Raw genomic sequence first — 17,384 nt, 5'->3', positions numbered from 1 at the left:
GGAAAGAACAGAAGCTCTCACACTCACAAAGGGTACCAGATGTAGACTTTTGACATTATCTCCATACAAGCAGTCATAGACATGCACAGGCAGAGTTGAAGAAGGAGCCATTCATCATGGAACTTCAGCCTTGTGTCCTGTTACCAGATCATACTCTCTGAAGTACACTGTGAATTAGAACTTCTAATACATCCTATAACTGTCTTGCACACAGCGCTATTATTTTGAAATCATGTGTGGATCAAGTAAGTCACATTGTTTAAGCAGTGTTGACAACTGTTTGGCATGTCATAAATTACCTTTCAGTATCCTAGGAGCCACTTCTCTAGATCTTCAGGCAGTCTTTCAAGTACAGAATTCTTCATAGGATCAATAGACAATGGGAACTGAATCATTTCATCAAAAGGAAAAATGCAATTTACTTGTTACTTACCAAATTAAGTTTTGCCCAGAATTCAGGTCCTTCTTCCATCTCTCTGAGGCTTGGTGGAATGTACCAAAAGCAAATATTGGCATATTCAGGCTGAGGATTAAAAAATAAAATGAAAGTTGTTTTGTTAGCCTAAGATTAATCTTAGAATGTTATTAAGCTCTTAGCTACTTTCTTTAAGAATTGTCATGTGTGTATTACACTGATAACACATCAGAATCTTATAGAGCTAGATGTTCATTCTGCTTTACTTTGGGTAACAGCCTACTGGGAAATTTTCTTCTCGGTTGGATGTACCCAGAAGGAGCTGTTTCCTCCATGTAAGGGATGAGCACAAAATTGGGAATAAACATAATCAAGTTTGAAGCTGCCTCAACCAAGCTCTGACGATTAGTTAGCACCGGATACACACATGCCCAGAGATGCCTTGAATCCTCCCTCTTCAACCTTGATCCTTAACTATTTCTTTCACTTCCATCTCCTTCCAATAACCCCTTCTCTATCTAAGGTAGCCAAAGCTGTCAGGTGTAGCAGGTAATGGAAGACACACGGAAAATCCCCGGTTATCTATGAGTTGATAACATACGACATGCTTGGACTTCACTTAACGAGCCCTGTTGTGACCCTAGCCTATACTGCTTTGGGAAAAAGAACATCACCTTGACTCTTGGCTCTCAAGTCTCAGTGTCAGCCTCAAGTATCAGTAAGGTGTGAATCAGCTAGGGAGCTTGTTCAAAACAGATTCTCACACCCTGTGCTTAGAATGCCCAGAATCTGATGTATTTCATCATTGAAAAGCCTGGAGAATTGGCATTTTATGAAGCGTCTCGGGTGATTCTGAAATAAGTAGTGCATGGTATATGCTTGAGAAACTCAGATCTAAAGTGGCCATAGCCCAATCATCATTTCTGGTAATTAATCTGTTTTGGGTTAAACATGGGATGATCTTCCAGAACAAGCTTTAGTCTAACTATTGTCACATAGACAAAATTTTCTCCACTATACCTCCTTTTGTCCATCCTCACTGGACAAAAACATAGGAATGTCACAGGCAATCACAAGACTTGTTTTCAGTGACCAGCTGACTTGGGAAATTATGGTGAGGGTTTACAAATTAGACACATAGGAAGAGATTAGATATTTAGGAAACATTCTAGGTCATCCCTACCCACTCAACAGCTTCCTCATTTGATTCTTAGCAGCGAGAGTATTTGAAATAACTTCAATTTTCCTACACAAACACAGTTTGCAGGTAATAACCAATGTTATAATAGTTCTCAGTAACCATCAGAGTTATGCTCCAGTATCACTATAAAGTTTCCAAGTATTTCAGAAAGAGGAAACAGCTATCATCTTATATCTTAAAATCAAGACCAGTACTATGTAGAGTCCTGATTCTAGTGGATTTTAAATCACAAGTGAATGCTCAGAAATATTCCCAGCTCAAAAGATAAGTCCTTTAACCTTTGAAAATTGTAACATTCTTACTGGATTTGATTAAAAAAAAAAAAGAAAAAAGAAAAAGAGCCAAAAATCTTCAAAATATGAAGTAGTTCAAGATGGAGTACTATTTAATTCAACTCAATTTCTGCAAACATTTATCATGAGACTACAAGAGTCTGTACAAATCCACACAATTTATACTTGGATTTCTGATATAATTGATTTGGTTTCTCTATGAAAGAAATGTACTGGACTTCAAAATTCTTTACTCATTTAATGTGAATAAATCTTTTCAAATAAAGTAACTATGGTTGATTAGAAAGTAGAAGAAAAATATAGTTATTATCTGCCATCGGGTCCTAGGAATTCATGTCTTTATATCAGTAATGATTTTTTTCCAGATATCATTTATGTTAGTTATCAATTTACTGCTGCTCAGCTCAAATCCATACTTTGCATCTTATGAAAATGGAAGTGGACTCTATAAATATTTCTCCTTGACATCTTCTCCAATCTTAGACTTTATCAGCAGAGGGTGCTGGAGGGACACTGAGAAGGAAGAGGTGTCTCTTCTGGGTTCTGGTGTGCTAACCTCATGGATCTCTTCCAATATGTGTGGGGTTTTCAGCAGTACTGGTGCCCAGCCACAAGTGGACCCCTGATAGATTCCTCCAGCACCACCCCCTTCAGATGGCTTCACAACAGATTGGTCAGTGCCCTAAATTGTTTTTTCTGGCACACTCCCTGCAAGTGGTTTTACAGGGGAGTGCTGCCAGCAAGGTGCCTTGCTTCAGATGTCTTCTCTGGCACCTCTGTGTGTAGACGAGTGAGTTTCAAGGCACAGCTCTGAAAATGGCTTCCTCTAGCACTTCAGAAGGTGGATCCCTAGCAAATTCTAGTAGTGGGATATCTCAGTGAATTTCTTTGCGATCCAGTGTACTACACTGTGCCCTCTCCAACTACACCTGGATCTCAGCCCTGGAAAGGAGTGGCCTCTTGATGGGGTGCTCTATCCCAATTTTAGGAGTGGTGGTTGTTTTCTACATCTTCTATTTCTGTGGGTTTTTTAGGGTTCTCTTTTTCGCTTATGAGGAAATCCCCTATTAATAATTCTTCTTCTTTTCTTAATATGAAATGCCTCACAAATTTGTGTGTTATCCATGCACAGGGGCCATGCTAATTGTCTCCGTATCATTCCAGTTTCAGTATATATGCTGCTGAAGCAAGCACAATAATTCTTCATTCTGCACTTTCCCCACTTCAAATTGCTGTGCAGTTTTTGTGTTCTTATTGGACCCTGACTAATACATCATTAACTCATTACTTTTCATTTGCATGGCAACATCATAAATCATTTTGTAGTAGTTTTTACCTGCTACCGTAGCTGCTCTATATTTTAGAAGTTAGGACCTAGGCCTTTTAAATCACCTTTTACATTTGTTTTACTTAGTTTCTGTTTTGATATATTTGAAGTGACATATCTGTGATTCCTTTTTCCCAGTATCTTTTAGAATGGTGTGGCTTCAGTGCCGTGGCCTTTGAAAATTGATGAAGTCCTTTTGACACTTCATTTGATTGGAGAAAATTTGATCTCCATTTAGTGGAATACTTCTACTTCATCATTTCCAAAATTATTAAGATTTGAAGAAAATATCCCTTTGAATATTCACAAGGAACATATTTGAGTTTTCCTTGTCTCTTTGCCTGTGTAGCTTGAATTTGATACAGTGACTCTGCTCAAGAGGCTTCAAACCACTAATGAGTATTTTCAGAGTAGAGCCATTCACATGCCATTTTATTCCCTGTGTATAGGAAACCCTGACCTCTCAGGTGTCTTAGGAATACTTTAGTCTATGTACTCTAACACCATAAAATTGAAAAGGCATAAAAAAGAATCCAAGTGTCGACAGAAGACAAATGATAGTGAAGGGTACAAAAACACCTGTAGTGGGGAAAACATTGTCATAATCTTTAAAAATTCATGGAGAAGCACAGAAGTACCACTAAAGAAAGGATGGCTGCACTCTAGCCTGAATTTCAGAGAGAAAAGAAAGATATAGTCTAAGAAATAAAGCAGGTAACTTTGATGTCAATTTCAGCAAGGATTATTGAGCGAATGATATGAGACCCCTTTGGGGAAATATGTCAAGGGTCACCAAGATGTCATAGCTGGCATTCTCTAAAACCAAGTCACATCAAAAGAAATTCATCTCCTTTGCTTATGACATCATTAGATCACAATAATAAAAAAAGACAAAGCTAGCACTGGGCATTTTAATAAGTAGAAATGCAGAATCTAGCAGACAGAGTTAAATAATCATGCAAGTATAAAATGGAGAAAGGGGGCATGATGGATCTTAACTGACTTCAAGGTATTCGATCTTAAATATCTGATTAGACTACTGAAACATTTCAAAGGCAGCACTGAGTAGCACAAAAAAACCTGGGTTTTAGAGTCACATGGATGTGGCTCGAATCCCAACTTTACCAGGTCTTTGCTTGGACAAGTGTTGAACACTTTAATCTTCAGCTTCCTAATCTATGAAATGGAGATCATATTGTCTATCCCACAGAGTTGGTTTGATGAGCACAGAGATTATTTACAAAATTTATTTCTGTATCTGGCATACAGCAGGCACTCTATTAGCCTAGTGACTATTACTTGGAGCTATATTGGTAGAAAGATATGTCCTTTTCAAGTGGATGAATAACCCCATTAAAATATGTAGTAGGTGAGACGCATCACTATTTTTGCATACACTATTTGAAGGAGAATGGTAAAGAATTATAGCCTGCCCAAAGATGGGTAACTGAAATATTCAATTCAATAAGCAGAATTTTCTGTGTTCTAGATACTGGACCAGACATTAAGATGAGAAAAATGACTTACACTGGATGCTTATCTCTTGGAACTCGACTAGTAATGGAGCTAGGTAGAGGCAATTAAACTTTAATGGAATGAGAATTGCAAAAGAAGAAACTTCTCATAATACAAGAAGCATCTCTGGCAATAGACATAGTGCACATGTAGAAGCCCATGTCCTCAGGTGGATGGCAAGAACTTGGAATGAATAGAGGACAAGGCGTACTGAAGAGAGGTGAAGATGGGGATCCCTGGGTGGCTCAGCAGTTTAGCGCCTGCCTTTGGCCCAGGGTGTGATCCTGGAGTCCTGGGATCGAGTCCTGCATCAGGCTCCCTGTGTAGAGCCTGCTTCTCTGCCTGCTTCTCCCTCTACCTGTGTCTCTGCCTCTCTTTCTCTCTCTCTCTCTCTCTGACTCTCATGAAAAAATAAATAAAATCTTTTTTTTAAAAAAAAGAGAGATGAAGATGGACATGGAAATGAAAGTCATTTCACGAAGGGCTTCTTCATCTGCCATGCTTGGAAGTTTGGGCTTGATTCTAGAGGCAATGTGGAATCCTGGAGAGTTTCAATCTTGGAAGCAGACTGCACTTTAGAAAGGCCACAGTATGGGTACCGTGTGGAGATGGGCCGGAGGGGCAACCAAGATGAGCAAAGGATGAGTTATGAGGCAGGCCAATCTGCAGAGTGATGGAAGCCTTAACTGAAGCAGTGGCTTCAGGAGTGGAGAAAACTGCCCAAGATGCCTTTAAGAGAAGGGCAAGGGAGATAGGGAAGACAACAATCAAGATTTTTGTTTGGATGGATCTTACTTCTAATAACTGAAAGAAGAATGTAGAATTTGGGAAAAGAGAATGGCTACACTTCAGTTTCAAAATGTTGAATTTGAGGGGTTTCTGGAGGGCACAGTCAGATGAGCGTCTGACTCTTGGTTTCAGCTCAGGTCACAATGTCAGGGTCATTAGATCAAGCTTCATGTCAGGCTGTGCTCAGCGTGGAGGCTGCTTGAGATTCTCTCCCTCCCTCTGATTCCCCTCCCTGAAATAAATTAGTACATCTTAAAAAATTTTTTTTAAATAAGAAAAAAAGAGATACTGAATTTGAAGTGCCTGTGGTAGTCTAACTGAAAATTTCAGGACATGCCTATGTATAAAGGACTAGAATTTAGGAGACAAGTCACGGATAGAGGCATTAGTGAAGCCAATGATAACAACGTTCTAGAAATGGATTAAACATTTCAGGAGGAGTATGTGGAAACAAAAAGAACTAAAGACAGAAGAGTAGGGGCGGCTGGGTGGCACAATGGTTGTGTGTTTGCCTTTGGCTTAGTTCCTGATCCTGGGCATCCTGGGATCAAGTCCTGCATCGGGCTCCCAGTGGGGAACCTGCTTTTCCCTCTGCCTATGTCTCTGCCTCTATATCATGACTAAATAAATTTTTAAAAAGACAGAGGAGTGGAAAATAATATTTAATGGGATACCCAGATGAAGAGACCACCTTCTCATTGAAACTGAGAAGAAAAAGCCACATGGAAAGGGGAAAAACTGGGAGAGAAATTCAAAGAAACCATAACAGAAGAGCATTTCAAAAGGGAGGCAATGACTGGATAAGGTGTAAAATGCTAAAGAAATTCAACAGAATGAAGATATAAGACTGTACATTGGATTTTGCAGGTAGAAGGGTGCTGTGATCTAATAAAACTAGATTAAAAGATAACTACAAATTGCAGTGTGCTTGATACATGTTAATAGTACAGGTCAATAAGTAATAGAATATAAATAATTCGAGTTTGAGGAAGAGAACTGAGCTGTGAATTATCTGACACAGGAAGTGTTCAGGAAAAGGTTAACTTCCTGTTACCATTACTGTCAAGAAAGGTGTTTCCCACCTTGAACAGGAAATTGACTCAATGTCCTTGAAGATCCTTGATAACCTGGCAAGTCTATGAAATCTAAATAACTCTTCCTAATGTGGAACTCAGGAAGAGAAAAACAAAAAGTTGAATAATTAGGACTCTTCCAAGAGAGCAAAAGGAAATATGTGAATGATAGTATACGAATGAATGAACCTCTAGGAAAACATCTATTAGATCTTAGATCCCACACAGAAAAACAGAAATGATTTTCAGGGGGCCATGAATAATGCAGAATCCATTTGAAATGATAACTTTCAATCATCTTCAAAAAGAGATGCCTTATTTTTGCTGTTTTCAGGAAAAGATATTCAAGTACTGGATACTCTGTTTTGTTGTATTCATTTCCTATTTTCAATGTTCCACTTAACATTCTATCTGCTAAAAGCTGCATGAATATATATTCATTATATAATATAAATCAAAATATAGACAAGAAAATATAAAAAATATATGTATATGTGTGTATATATATATACATATATATATATATTTAGAGACTTTCATTTTTCCTAAATTGAAAGACTCCATTTCACACACTATACTCTAATCAAATCTCTCTTCTCTTAAGTATGCATTAGAGTTATATTTCATCAATCCAAAGTAAGCATTTGTTAACAAAAAGGATAATTGCCTTGGCACTTAGATGTGAGATTCAAGGTCTAAATGTACATTATTCCTCAAAACAGAACACAGAGAAGAGACGCAAATGCAGATCACATATAAAAACCCTTAGAAGTAGGAATTCTGGAGTGCTATTGAGAAAGCTGCCTTCGCTGCTTTGGGGCCATCTGGCTCCCATAGATAAAATATCCAGGACAGAAGGCTGCCTAAGGATGAAAACCCACCTTAACTTGCATTAGAAGGATGTGAATGTTTGCAATTCCATAAAGATGATGGTGCGCGTTTCCTCCCATCACTTTTAAGCCTCTAGGAAGAATATATAAATAACTTCTAAAACAGTTCACCTTCTTTTCATCACTTTTTCTTTCAGCTCTATCAAAAGATTGCAGTTCCAAAGGTGTAAAGCACTTTCCATAAGCACCATGGATCCCACAGCCAGAGAAATAAAGAAGGCGATTCAAACTTGTAGAATTCCCTCTTTATTTCAAACTCAGGGAAATAAAGAAGGCAACTTAAACTCAAGAAAACTTAAAAAGTCACTCAGATTTGAACTCCAGGCAATCCTAGAGCTGTTGATTTACCCTCACGTGCTTACGTGTGTATCTCTTACAAATATACACACTTTCTTACGTAGTGATAATGCCATTATCATACCTGATAACCGAATTATCAGTGATTCCTCGGTATTATCCAATAGCCAGTTTCACATTTGAAACTTCCCAACTGTTTCAAAATCTACTTTTTTTTATGACTGTTCAAACTAGGATCCCAACAACTCTGTGTGTTGCATATGGTGAGGGGGCCTCTTCTGTCTCTTTGAACCCAGAGTGATCATCACTCCCTCCTCCTTAATTTTTCTTCATGCCACCAACCTGTTGAAGGAACCAGGTCAGGTGTCCTGTAGACTGTCCCATACTCTAAATTCACCTTTTTGCTTCTTTGAAGTGTTACCAGAAAGTTATTTAAATATGGATTCTCTTGCTGTCTATTCAAGTTCCCTCATGTTCCTATTTTTTTCAGGAACTTTGGATTCTTTTGTGGATAGTGGTGGAAGGCATGGTCAGGAGTCTCTGGAGCAGTGTTTCCCAAACTTGTGATTTTCCCCAAATTCTGATGGTTTTCCCAAACCATCATCACCATATTTCCCTGGGCCACTGCAACAGCATCTCAGTTTGTCTGATTTACCCTTTCCTCGGCCTCCCTTCATCTCCTCCCACCTCATTCCTCTCTTCCTAGGACATCCAGCATGATATTTTAAAGTGGAATTTGGGGGGTAAGTGGGTGGCTCAGTCAGTTGAACATCCAACTCTTGACTTTGGCTCAGGTCATAATCTCAGGTCCTGAGACCAAGCCCTGTATCTGGCTCCACACTGGGCTTGGAGCCTGCTTAAGAGTCTCTCTTGTACCACACCCCACTCTTTGTGCACATTCTACCTCTCAAGAAAATAAAATAAAGTAAAAAAAAAAGTTTAAAAAATAAATAAATAAAATAAAATGGAATTCAGACTCCTGTCTGCATAAAACTTCTCCAATGATTACACTTGGAATAAAAGCCAATAGTAGAACCTACATGACTCCACCTGATCTGGTCTCTGCCCCTCCCTCCACCTGCATCACCTCCTGCACACTCCCCCCTTGCTTAATATAACTCCTGATTACTCAAACACATAGAATTCTTTTCAGCTGGAAGCCTTTGTAGTTGTTTACTGATTCTATCTAGAACATCTTTCCCTCGGATATCTGCATGGCACACTACTTACCATTAATCAGGTCTCACCTCAAAGATGACCTCAGAAGGCCCTACCTGCATGACCCAAGTGAAACAGGCCACCACACTGCCATCCACAACATCATTCCCGCATTCCACCCTTATTTCTGTTATAGAACACACATCTGTAACTCTCCATTTATTTGTAACTCTCTCATGAAACTCCTTTATTATTTTCTTGAGACATCTGCCTCCCTGATGTTTGCTAGGTATTAATTTGCTTGCCTATTACTTGCCATTTGAATATAAGCACCACCAGGGCAGGGAATTTCCCTGTCTTATACCTATAGTACCTAGAACTGTGCCTGGTGCATAGTAATAGCTCAGTAAATCTTGCTGAATAAATGAATGCCAAAGGTTAGCCAGATTGCTTACATATGAAAAGGTTCCCAGATTGTAATCTCCAGGTGATTTTTGCATCAGGTTAAAGATTGCTATATAATATATGCTATCAGAAGATCTAAGAGAACCTCCTACACTTCATATTTCTTTTTTTATAAAGATTTTATCTGTTCATTCATGAGAAACACAGAGAGAGAGGCAGAAACATAGGCAGAGGGAGAAGCATGCTCCCCCCAGGAGCCCGATGCAGGACTCGATCCTCAAGCTCTGGGATCACACCTTGAGCCAAAGGCAGACGCTCAACTGCTGAGCCACCCAGGCATCCCACACTTCATATTTCTTAAAAATCAGAATTAAATAAGATCCTTCATATTTTCTAACCATATATTTTAGGGGGAAAAATCCAATATTCTCTATCCTTGCAACTATTCTATTTCTTGTATATAGCAAACAGTCCAACCACAAAATGACTTATTTTCCCACTGCTTCAAAGCTAATATGTTCCTATTATTTTATAAAAAGAGAAAACTATATGCATTATTGTACATTCACTTAATTGATTTTTCACGTGCAGGCACCACTACAGCACAGTGGAATATTCGCAGTACAATCATCATGCAATTTATATATTTATTCAGTATTATCCTTGGTAATTATTACTAAGCACTTTAATTTTCAATACTTAAGGCACATGTGTTCTTTGCGAATCCAACAAAGGCAAAATACTCACTAATAGAGTAAATTAACATAATGGACTCCATGAATTAAGCTAATGACTTGTTTCTAAGTCTGCAACACAAAAACCAATGAAATATAACAGATTAGAAAATTGCCACCTTCATCACTGTTGACTGACAAAATCAAGAGCAAAATTCCATAATCACTTACTTCCAGCAATAACTTGAATCCTTCTCTTTTCTTGATTTCTTCTACAAGGTACCTGAAAATGAGAGTCACAGTAATATTTATAATCTGGCATCTAACAATTCCATGAACATGACTGGCACACAAAAACACTGTTATTTCAGAATGCAGAGACAAGGCTTAGAAATACAGGCTCAGAAATAAGGAAGGGCAGAGGGATGGGGATAAATAAGGATTTCAACACATATCCCTGAACGTACTACAGACCCCTGGGGCCCAAGTAAAAAGATATGTCTTTCGGATGAGGTGATATCTATCTCACGTGTTAGCATCAGACTTTAACCCCAGTATGAAAACCACCTAAAATAGATTAGAGATAGACCTCTGACCATGTGGGGGTTACATCCATGTTCTAATGGGGATTTAGCATAGGTACTTAAATGACCTAGCTGGCTTTTGGTGTGTACCTCTACCTGTAAGCTCATTTAAGATCAAGGAAGTTTGACATTGTGTTTTCTAAGGCCAAAACAGAGAGAAAAAGGACTGATCATTAGTATCATGTTATAAGTAAGTGGGCTGTAGCCCCTACTAGAATATCTATGAAGTCATCTCCAGTATCAGAGAAAAGAGAACTATCCTGCCATAAGCAAAGGGCACAGACACACGAGATGTGAAATATGATCAAGAAAAGACCAAAATAACTGAGAACATAGAGTAAATCAACATGGACACATCTCCCTTGGGCTTGGTTATTATTTATATAAAAAGAGGAGCCATTTGAAATAATTGGCCTTAAAAACTAGTGATTTGATCATGAGCCTTCAGAAGTTCATACCCCTTGACCTAGTATTTCAAATTTGGGGGTAAAATGTAAGGAAATGATCAGGGGCATTGACAAAAATGTACTTGCCAGAATACTTATTGTGATTTTATATATAAAGAAAGAAGAAAGAAAGAAAGAAAGAAAGAAAGAAAGAAAGAAAGAAAGAAAGAAAGAAAGAAAGAACATGACACTCATTCATGAGGACTGGCTTTGAAAATTCTGGTCCATTCATCATATGAAATTATGGTACAATTATCTGGAAGGGGCACCTGGCTGACTCATTTGGTTGAGCATCTGACTCTTGATTATAGCTCAGGTCATGATCTCAGGATTGTAGGATAGAGCCCTGAGTCAGGCTCAGTGCTCAGCAAAAACTGGAGATCCTCTCTCTCTCTCTCTGAGAGCCTCAGAGAGAGGCTTCTTCTGCCCTCCCTCCTTCTAAAAAAATAAATATAAATCTCTTAAAAAATAATTATATGGAGTATGATTATGTCACTAACTACATATATTCAATTCATACTTAAGGACAATAAAAATGTTTCTCTTGAGCCTCAATTCCAAGAAAACTGAAATAACACAATCTGCTTTTCTAATCTCAAAGATTGTTTCAAAAGAATTAAATAAAATCATTCATATATGTAATTTTACCTAAATCTATGTGTACATAGATGTGCATGTATTTCATGCAAAATAACTAGAAACAAGATTAAAGTTCAGAAATTGGCAAATGGTAAAATAAAATGTATTATAGCAATGCAGTGTAATATGACACAGCTATTAAAAAGAATGAATTATATATACTTCAATTAAATCACAGAGATGCTCATGATGTATTAGCACGAAATAAAAACAAGGTATTGAGAAATGTTGATAATATGACTTTGCTTTTTAAGAAATTATCAAAAATAATGCAAAAGTAATACATATCCCTATATCTATATCTATCTATAGTTTTTTTCACAGAGTAAAGAATAGAAGGTACACAATAAATTGTTGGCGTTTACAACAATTTAGGGGGAGGAACAAACAGGATGCAATGGGGTAGACAGAGATTACTAACTCTCTTTTTAAATTTTTTTGCAAAGTTTCATAGATGTGGTTATTCATGTAATTTTTGAAAGAGAACTTAATAAAAGAAAAAAGGAAAGCAAAAAACATAATAGATAGGCATATATAATCTCTGTCGTTACAAGGAAAGATTGTGAACCATACTTTTTTAGCTTCTCAGACACAAGCATATATAGGCTATCCGTGAACTCCAAAGCAATAGCACACCTCATGCTGAGGAAGCCTACACTAATCCTGGACACCCTGAGGCCATGGAAAAACTTCGCATTGCCAGAAATCCTGGGACTGTCTCTAGAAGGTTCTAATTGTGCAGCTCATCAACTTTGTGACTCTAGCCTCCTGAGCCTGCCTCAGTTTCCTTCTGTATGTAACGGAGATGTGGGACTAGGTGGGTAAAATCCTTCCCTAACAGATGATGACTGTAGGAAACTTGCTCAGAAGTCTCAATTTAAGCTATTTCTGTCAAACTGGCTAAAGCTACTCCCTAGAGAAAGGCATCCTAAAACAGAGCTGGATCATTTCAGTTAAAACTCTGCTATTTGGTAATGATGGGGACCTGGGCTTTGTGTCTGGGCCACTGTCCCCTTTGTAGCCACTCTCAGAGCCCAAAGTGTAACACTCAACAGAGTTGAGAGCAGAGGTGATTTGGGTGAAGAGTTGCTATTATAAACATAATAAAAGGCTTACGCTGGAGTCACCTGACTATGCTCCATGCCAACCCATGTTAATATGTCTCCCACATAAAAAAGTTCAGTTGCCAAATAAATGTGAGCAATGCTGGGCATGCCAGTTAGATTACTTTCGTCTACAATTAGAAGGGTACTTGGCTTAATTCATAAAGACATTTATTGAGCTGGTTGGATGGTTCAATACTGTCATCAAGAACCAGGCATTTTCTATCATTTCAGCCTGCCTTGCTCAGAGTGCTAATGATTGTCTCACGTTCTCAAATGTGTGCTACACTCCACACTTCACATCCTTATATGAGTGTCCCAGAAGGAAAAGAGGGGGCCAGAGCAAAAGCATTCCCTCTCTCTTTTTCTCTATTTAGGTAAGAATATTTTCCCCAGAAGCCTTCGAAGAATTCTCCCTCTTCGGAGTGAGCCCTTGACTGAGGCCGAGTCATATATTTACCCCTAAACTCATTACAGTCAGCAGAGATTGGCTTAGACCAATGTTCCCAGCTACACCATTGCTACCTAAATAAAATCAAGGTTCTTTAGCAAGAAAAAGAGGGAAGAATGGTTGTTGGGTGAACGATAAACAATGACTGCATATTAAAAATGTTAAAAGCAAAGTTAAAAGTGTTTCTATATTACAGGCCCCCTCAGGAGCACTGAATCTCTGAGAGAGAAGTAATATAATATAGTTAGCACTTCCCAAACATATTTGACCATGGAAACATTTTTTGGAAGAACATTCATTAAGATCTTCTGGAAGTCTATTATCCCACAGAGAGCAGTTTTGGAGATGCTAGTTGAAAAGTGCATCTTGAGTAGGGTACCTTCCCCAATTAAAGCTTAAATGAAAAGAGTTTGGGGAGGGAATCCAAGTAAGGTTTGAGTCATTTCTGCCTACATTCATAGGAATGACTTGTTCCTCACAATTTTTCTTTTCAATACATGGAAATAGACCAAAGATAAAATAGAAAAAATAAAATAATTAAAAAGAAAGAAAGAAAATAAGTTTGCATCTTATCTGATGCAAACTAGAAAAAGGTGTACTTTTAGTTTGGGGACATAATGTAGGAACCAGAAACTACTTCAACCAAAAGGCATCCAGGTAAATGGGTTCAAAAAACAACAATACGGGCACCTGGGTGGCTCAGCGGTTGAGCTTGAGCATCTGCCCTTTGGCTCAGGGTGTGTTACTGGGGTCTTGGGATCAAGTCCTGCATCGGGCTCCCCACAGGGAGTCTGCTTCTCCCTCTGCCTATGTCTCTGCCTCTCTCTGTGTCTCTCATGAATAAATAAAATCTTTAAAAAAGAAGAAGAAGAAGAAACAATAGCTTATAAAACTCATCACTGTGCTTCTCGCTAAGCTTAGCAAAAAGAGAGAAGGGAGGAAAAAAATACACATTAACAAGAATTTTCACCAGTCCTACTAGCTAAAAAAACTCCTTGTTGTAAGATTCCAGCTTGATTTTGAAGCAGACACGAATGATAATTTTGCTTCCAAACACATCCTCTTCCTTTGCTTACAAATATGCTTCCAACACTGAAGACCCTCAATTCCCCAATTAGTTAAACGATGATGTCTGATGTTTTTGCATTTAACTTGTCCTTTGGCAGGACATTGTTTCCCTTTTGGAAGCAGCCTTCCCAGTCCTTTTCTCAGCTACTCAGAGTCTCCCTGGAACACTCTGACCAACTTTCTCTCCCAGTCTCACCTCCTCATTTGAAATTTTTTTTCTGATGTGCAGAGCCTCCCAGAACTCCTGAGAGGCTTCTCCATCTGCTTTCTGTATGCTCTGCATATATTAGAACATATTGCATGACTTGTGTGATTCATCACAGACACCTACATGATACGTTCTACTGCAATTGTGATTTTTGAAAAATTACCAATATAAAGAAAAAATGAAAACACTGGCCCTCTCGTACCCCCACAGACTCCCACCCTCTCCCCACCTACAGAAATACACTAGCACAGAGGTGCCATTGTGTAACTGCTCACCTTTGCCACACTGAAAACAATAAATCCCTCAGTATTCATGTAAGTCTGTGAAATGAATGTCATCTGAGAGATTACAGAGATTGTGTGTCAAGGGACTAGATAGATGATACACTGGAGATCTAACAAAGTAGCCGAATGGGAATTCTTAAGCTGTTTGTTGTTGCTGAAAAGATTTACACACATGACTTTTCTCGGCTGGCTTTAAAAATTACCTCTTACTGAATATCCATTTAACCTGAGGGCCATGGCAGAGGCCTAGAAGGAGCCGCTGGCAACAGGTAGCCCTAGGTATTGGGAAACATTTTCAACTTTCCTAGGCAGATATCAGGGATACTCAATCACCTGCCTGGTACAGGAGGTGGTGGTTTTAAATCCCTCTTCTGGGTTTGGATCGTGCTTAATAATTGCATATTGTTGTAAATTCCCAATGTCACTGGTTTTCAAACAACCCAAGGGGCAATCAAGCCTTTAGTCATCAATATTTCTCCAGATAAGAGTTTTCTTGCAGATTGTAATGACAAGGGTCAGATGGAAATTAGTAAAGGCCTTAGAGATCTTCCAGGCACTAATTTTCCCCTTTTTCCTAGATTCTGACAACTCATTAAATAGGAATCTTTGTCCTCTAATGTCTGCTTTTGCTTTCCCAAGGGAAGAGAGAGCAAGCTATCTGATGAAGGTGGTGGCAATCCATTTCATCATTCCATCACACTCTGATCCTTAAATCTTAAGTAAATATACAAATTTCAAAACTAAGCTCCATTTCGATTCAGGAACATGTAATATTGTTTTTAGGGAGTCAGGGCAATCTTTCTTGCAATATTTCAAGGGGAAAGAGTTGCCCGGCCCTTCTAGTATTTGAGAGACCTGACCGAGGGTCTAGGGAAATGGGTGTCTTTTCTACATCAGGCTATTTGGTGGGTATCCCAAATAGTAATGCAATCCTCATTTGCAGCTTTACTTTGCTAATTCTTATCTCCTGAAGGAAATAATATGTCTTGGAAATAAAACAACATTAATTATGAAATTATAGATATTATGCCAGGCGGAGCCTTCTGGGCACAAATGAGAATTGTTTTTATTAGGTAAACTCTAAAGCCAGTGGCCTAGGGTCAGCGAGCTTGATGAGAAATGGTGTTTTAACTCTCAAGAGTCAGTAGTTTGAACTGATTACACTGGCTCACTTAATCAATGGTGTTCTACAGTTAGTATGGACTAGCTAGTGAGTGCCAACTGTTAAATATTCAGGAAGTTTGCAAATCTCAACTGTTGGTAACTTGAAATTTTACACAATGGGAATATTTACACCGTGGAGGTTGGCAGACGCTACAAACTGGAGTTTTTGTTTTTCCCTCCAGAGAGCCAGTTAACCAGGACACCACTGTACCTGGGCTCAAACACAATAGATCCTAGAACTGAAAAAAAGCTTTTCCTTTCCTAAAGAGCAGAACCAAAAACCAATTAGCCAATTTGAAAATAATTAAAACCATAAGAATAAATACTTATGTTTCGAACTTGATATAATTCTTAATTCTAGAGAAATTTTCTCTGAGTTTAGAATTTTGTATTCATTCCAAGTGATATGTCTTAAAGGTCTTAGCCAAAAATAAAATAAAAATAGAAGTACCTGGGTGGCTTAGGCAATTAATTGTCTGACTCAAGATTTTGGCTCAGGTCAAGATCTTGGGGTTTTGAGATTGAGCCCCGTGTCAGGTTCCACATTGGACATGGAGTCTGCTTAAGATACTCTCTCTCTCTCCCTTTCCCTCTGCCCCTCCCTTCCAGCTCTGTCTCTCTGTTTCTTTTTCTCAAACAAACAAAAAAAAAAAAAGAAAAGAAAGAAAGAAAAAGAAAAAGAAGAGAAGAGAAAAGAAAAAGAAAATGACTCAATATTTGCTTGGCCTTCGGGGTAGGAGAAAAGGATGATTTCTGCTCATCCCAGGAATAGAGGGTTGGATGTATGAAAACTGTGGAAAGTTAAGGCAAAAGAAGAAGAAGAAGAAGAAGAAGAAGAAGAAGAAGAAGAAGAAGAAGAAGAATTATTTTTCAAATATTTAGGTATAGGTCACAGAGTCTGCAGTGATGCTCGCTGAAATGTTAATTCAATTCAATTCAACTTGACAAACATTTACAAACAATAAGTGTTTGTTGAATTGAATTGAAGTGTTAACATTTATCCTCCTGTGATATTTCACTGCAAAAATTAGAGAGTATCCTTAGACTATAAATTAAATTCTACCCTGAGATGAATTTTAACTTTATAACAAATATGATCATCAAATATTTATATCTAGCCTTCTCTCAAGACACCTGTCAATGAATTACTTAGCAGCTTAAATCAAATAATGTAGAGAGTCTACCTCACTTAAGTAGTATGAGAAAATGCCAGAAAATAGGAAATAGAGCTTTTTGAACTTTTATTCTAATTGAACAGAAACTATGAATATTTATGGTAGACAGTTTCATTATTTTCAACATTGAGTAGTTATCTACCTTAATTCTGCTGGAAGTACACTAACCCTGCTCCTAATAAAGGCATATTTTCACCTGTTCAGCATATATTCTATAAGAGGAAT

At 38.1% G+C, this 17,384-nt stretch overlaps 1 protein-coding gene and 1 non-coding gene across 3 annotated transcripts in view; both read right to left on the bottom strand.

Moving 5' to 3' along the window:
- GADL1 (glutamate decarboxylase like 1) overlaps positions 1–17,384 on the bottom strand; it is a 171,295-nt gene that overhangs the window by 58,817 nt on the left and 95,094 nt on the right. For both annotated transcript variants that reach the window (XM_055320884.1, XM_055320883.1), the window contains 2 exons: positions 10,269–10,320; positions 434–523 (listed from right to left, as the gene is read on the bottom strand). In XM_055320884.1, the coding sequence (XP_055176859.1) occupies positions 434–523; positions 10,269–10,320 (142 nt within the window). The remainder of the gene's footprint in view (positions 1–433; positions 524–10,268; positions 10,321–17,384) is intronic.
- LOC129507433 (U6 spliceosomal RNA) lies at positions 2,997–3,103 on the bottom strand. The gene has a single exon (XR_008664002.1). It is a non-coding gene; the product is annotated as a U6 spliceosomal RNA (small nuclear RNA).

Source organism: Nyctereutes procyonoides, unplaced genomic scaffold, assembly GCF_905146905.1.
Source record: "Nyctereutes procyonoides isolate TBG_1078 unplaced genomic scaffold, NYPRO_anot_genome, whole genome shotgun sequence".
Classification (NCBI taxonomy): Eukaryota; Metazoa; Chordata; class Mammalia; order Carnivora; family Canidae; genus Nyctereutes; species Nyctereutes procyonoides.
This window is presented reverse-complemented; position numbering and strand designations above follow the sequence as displayed.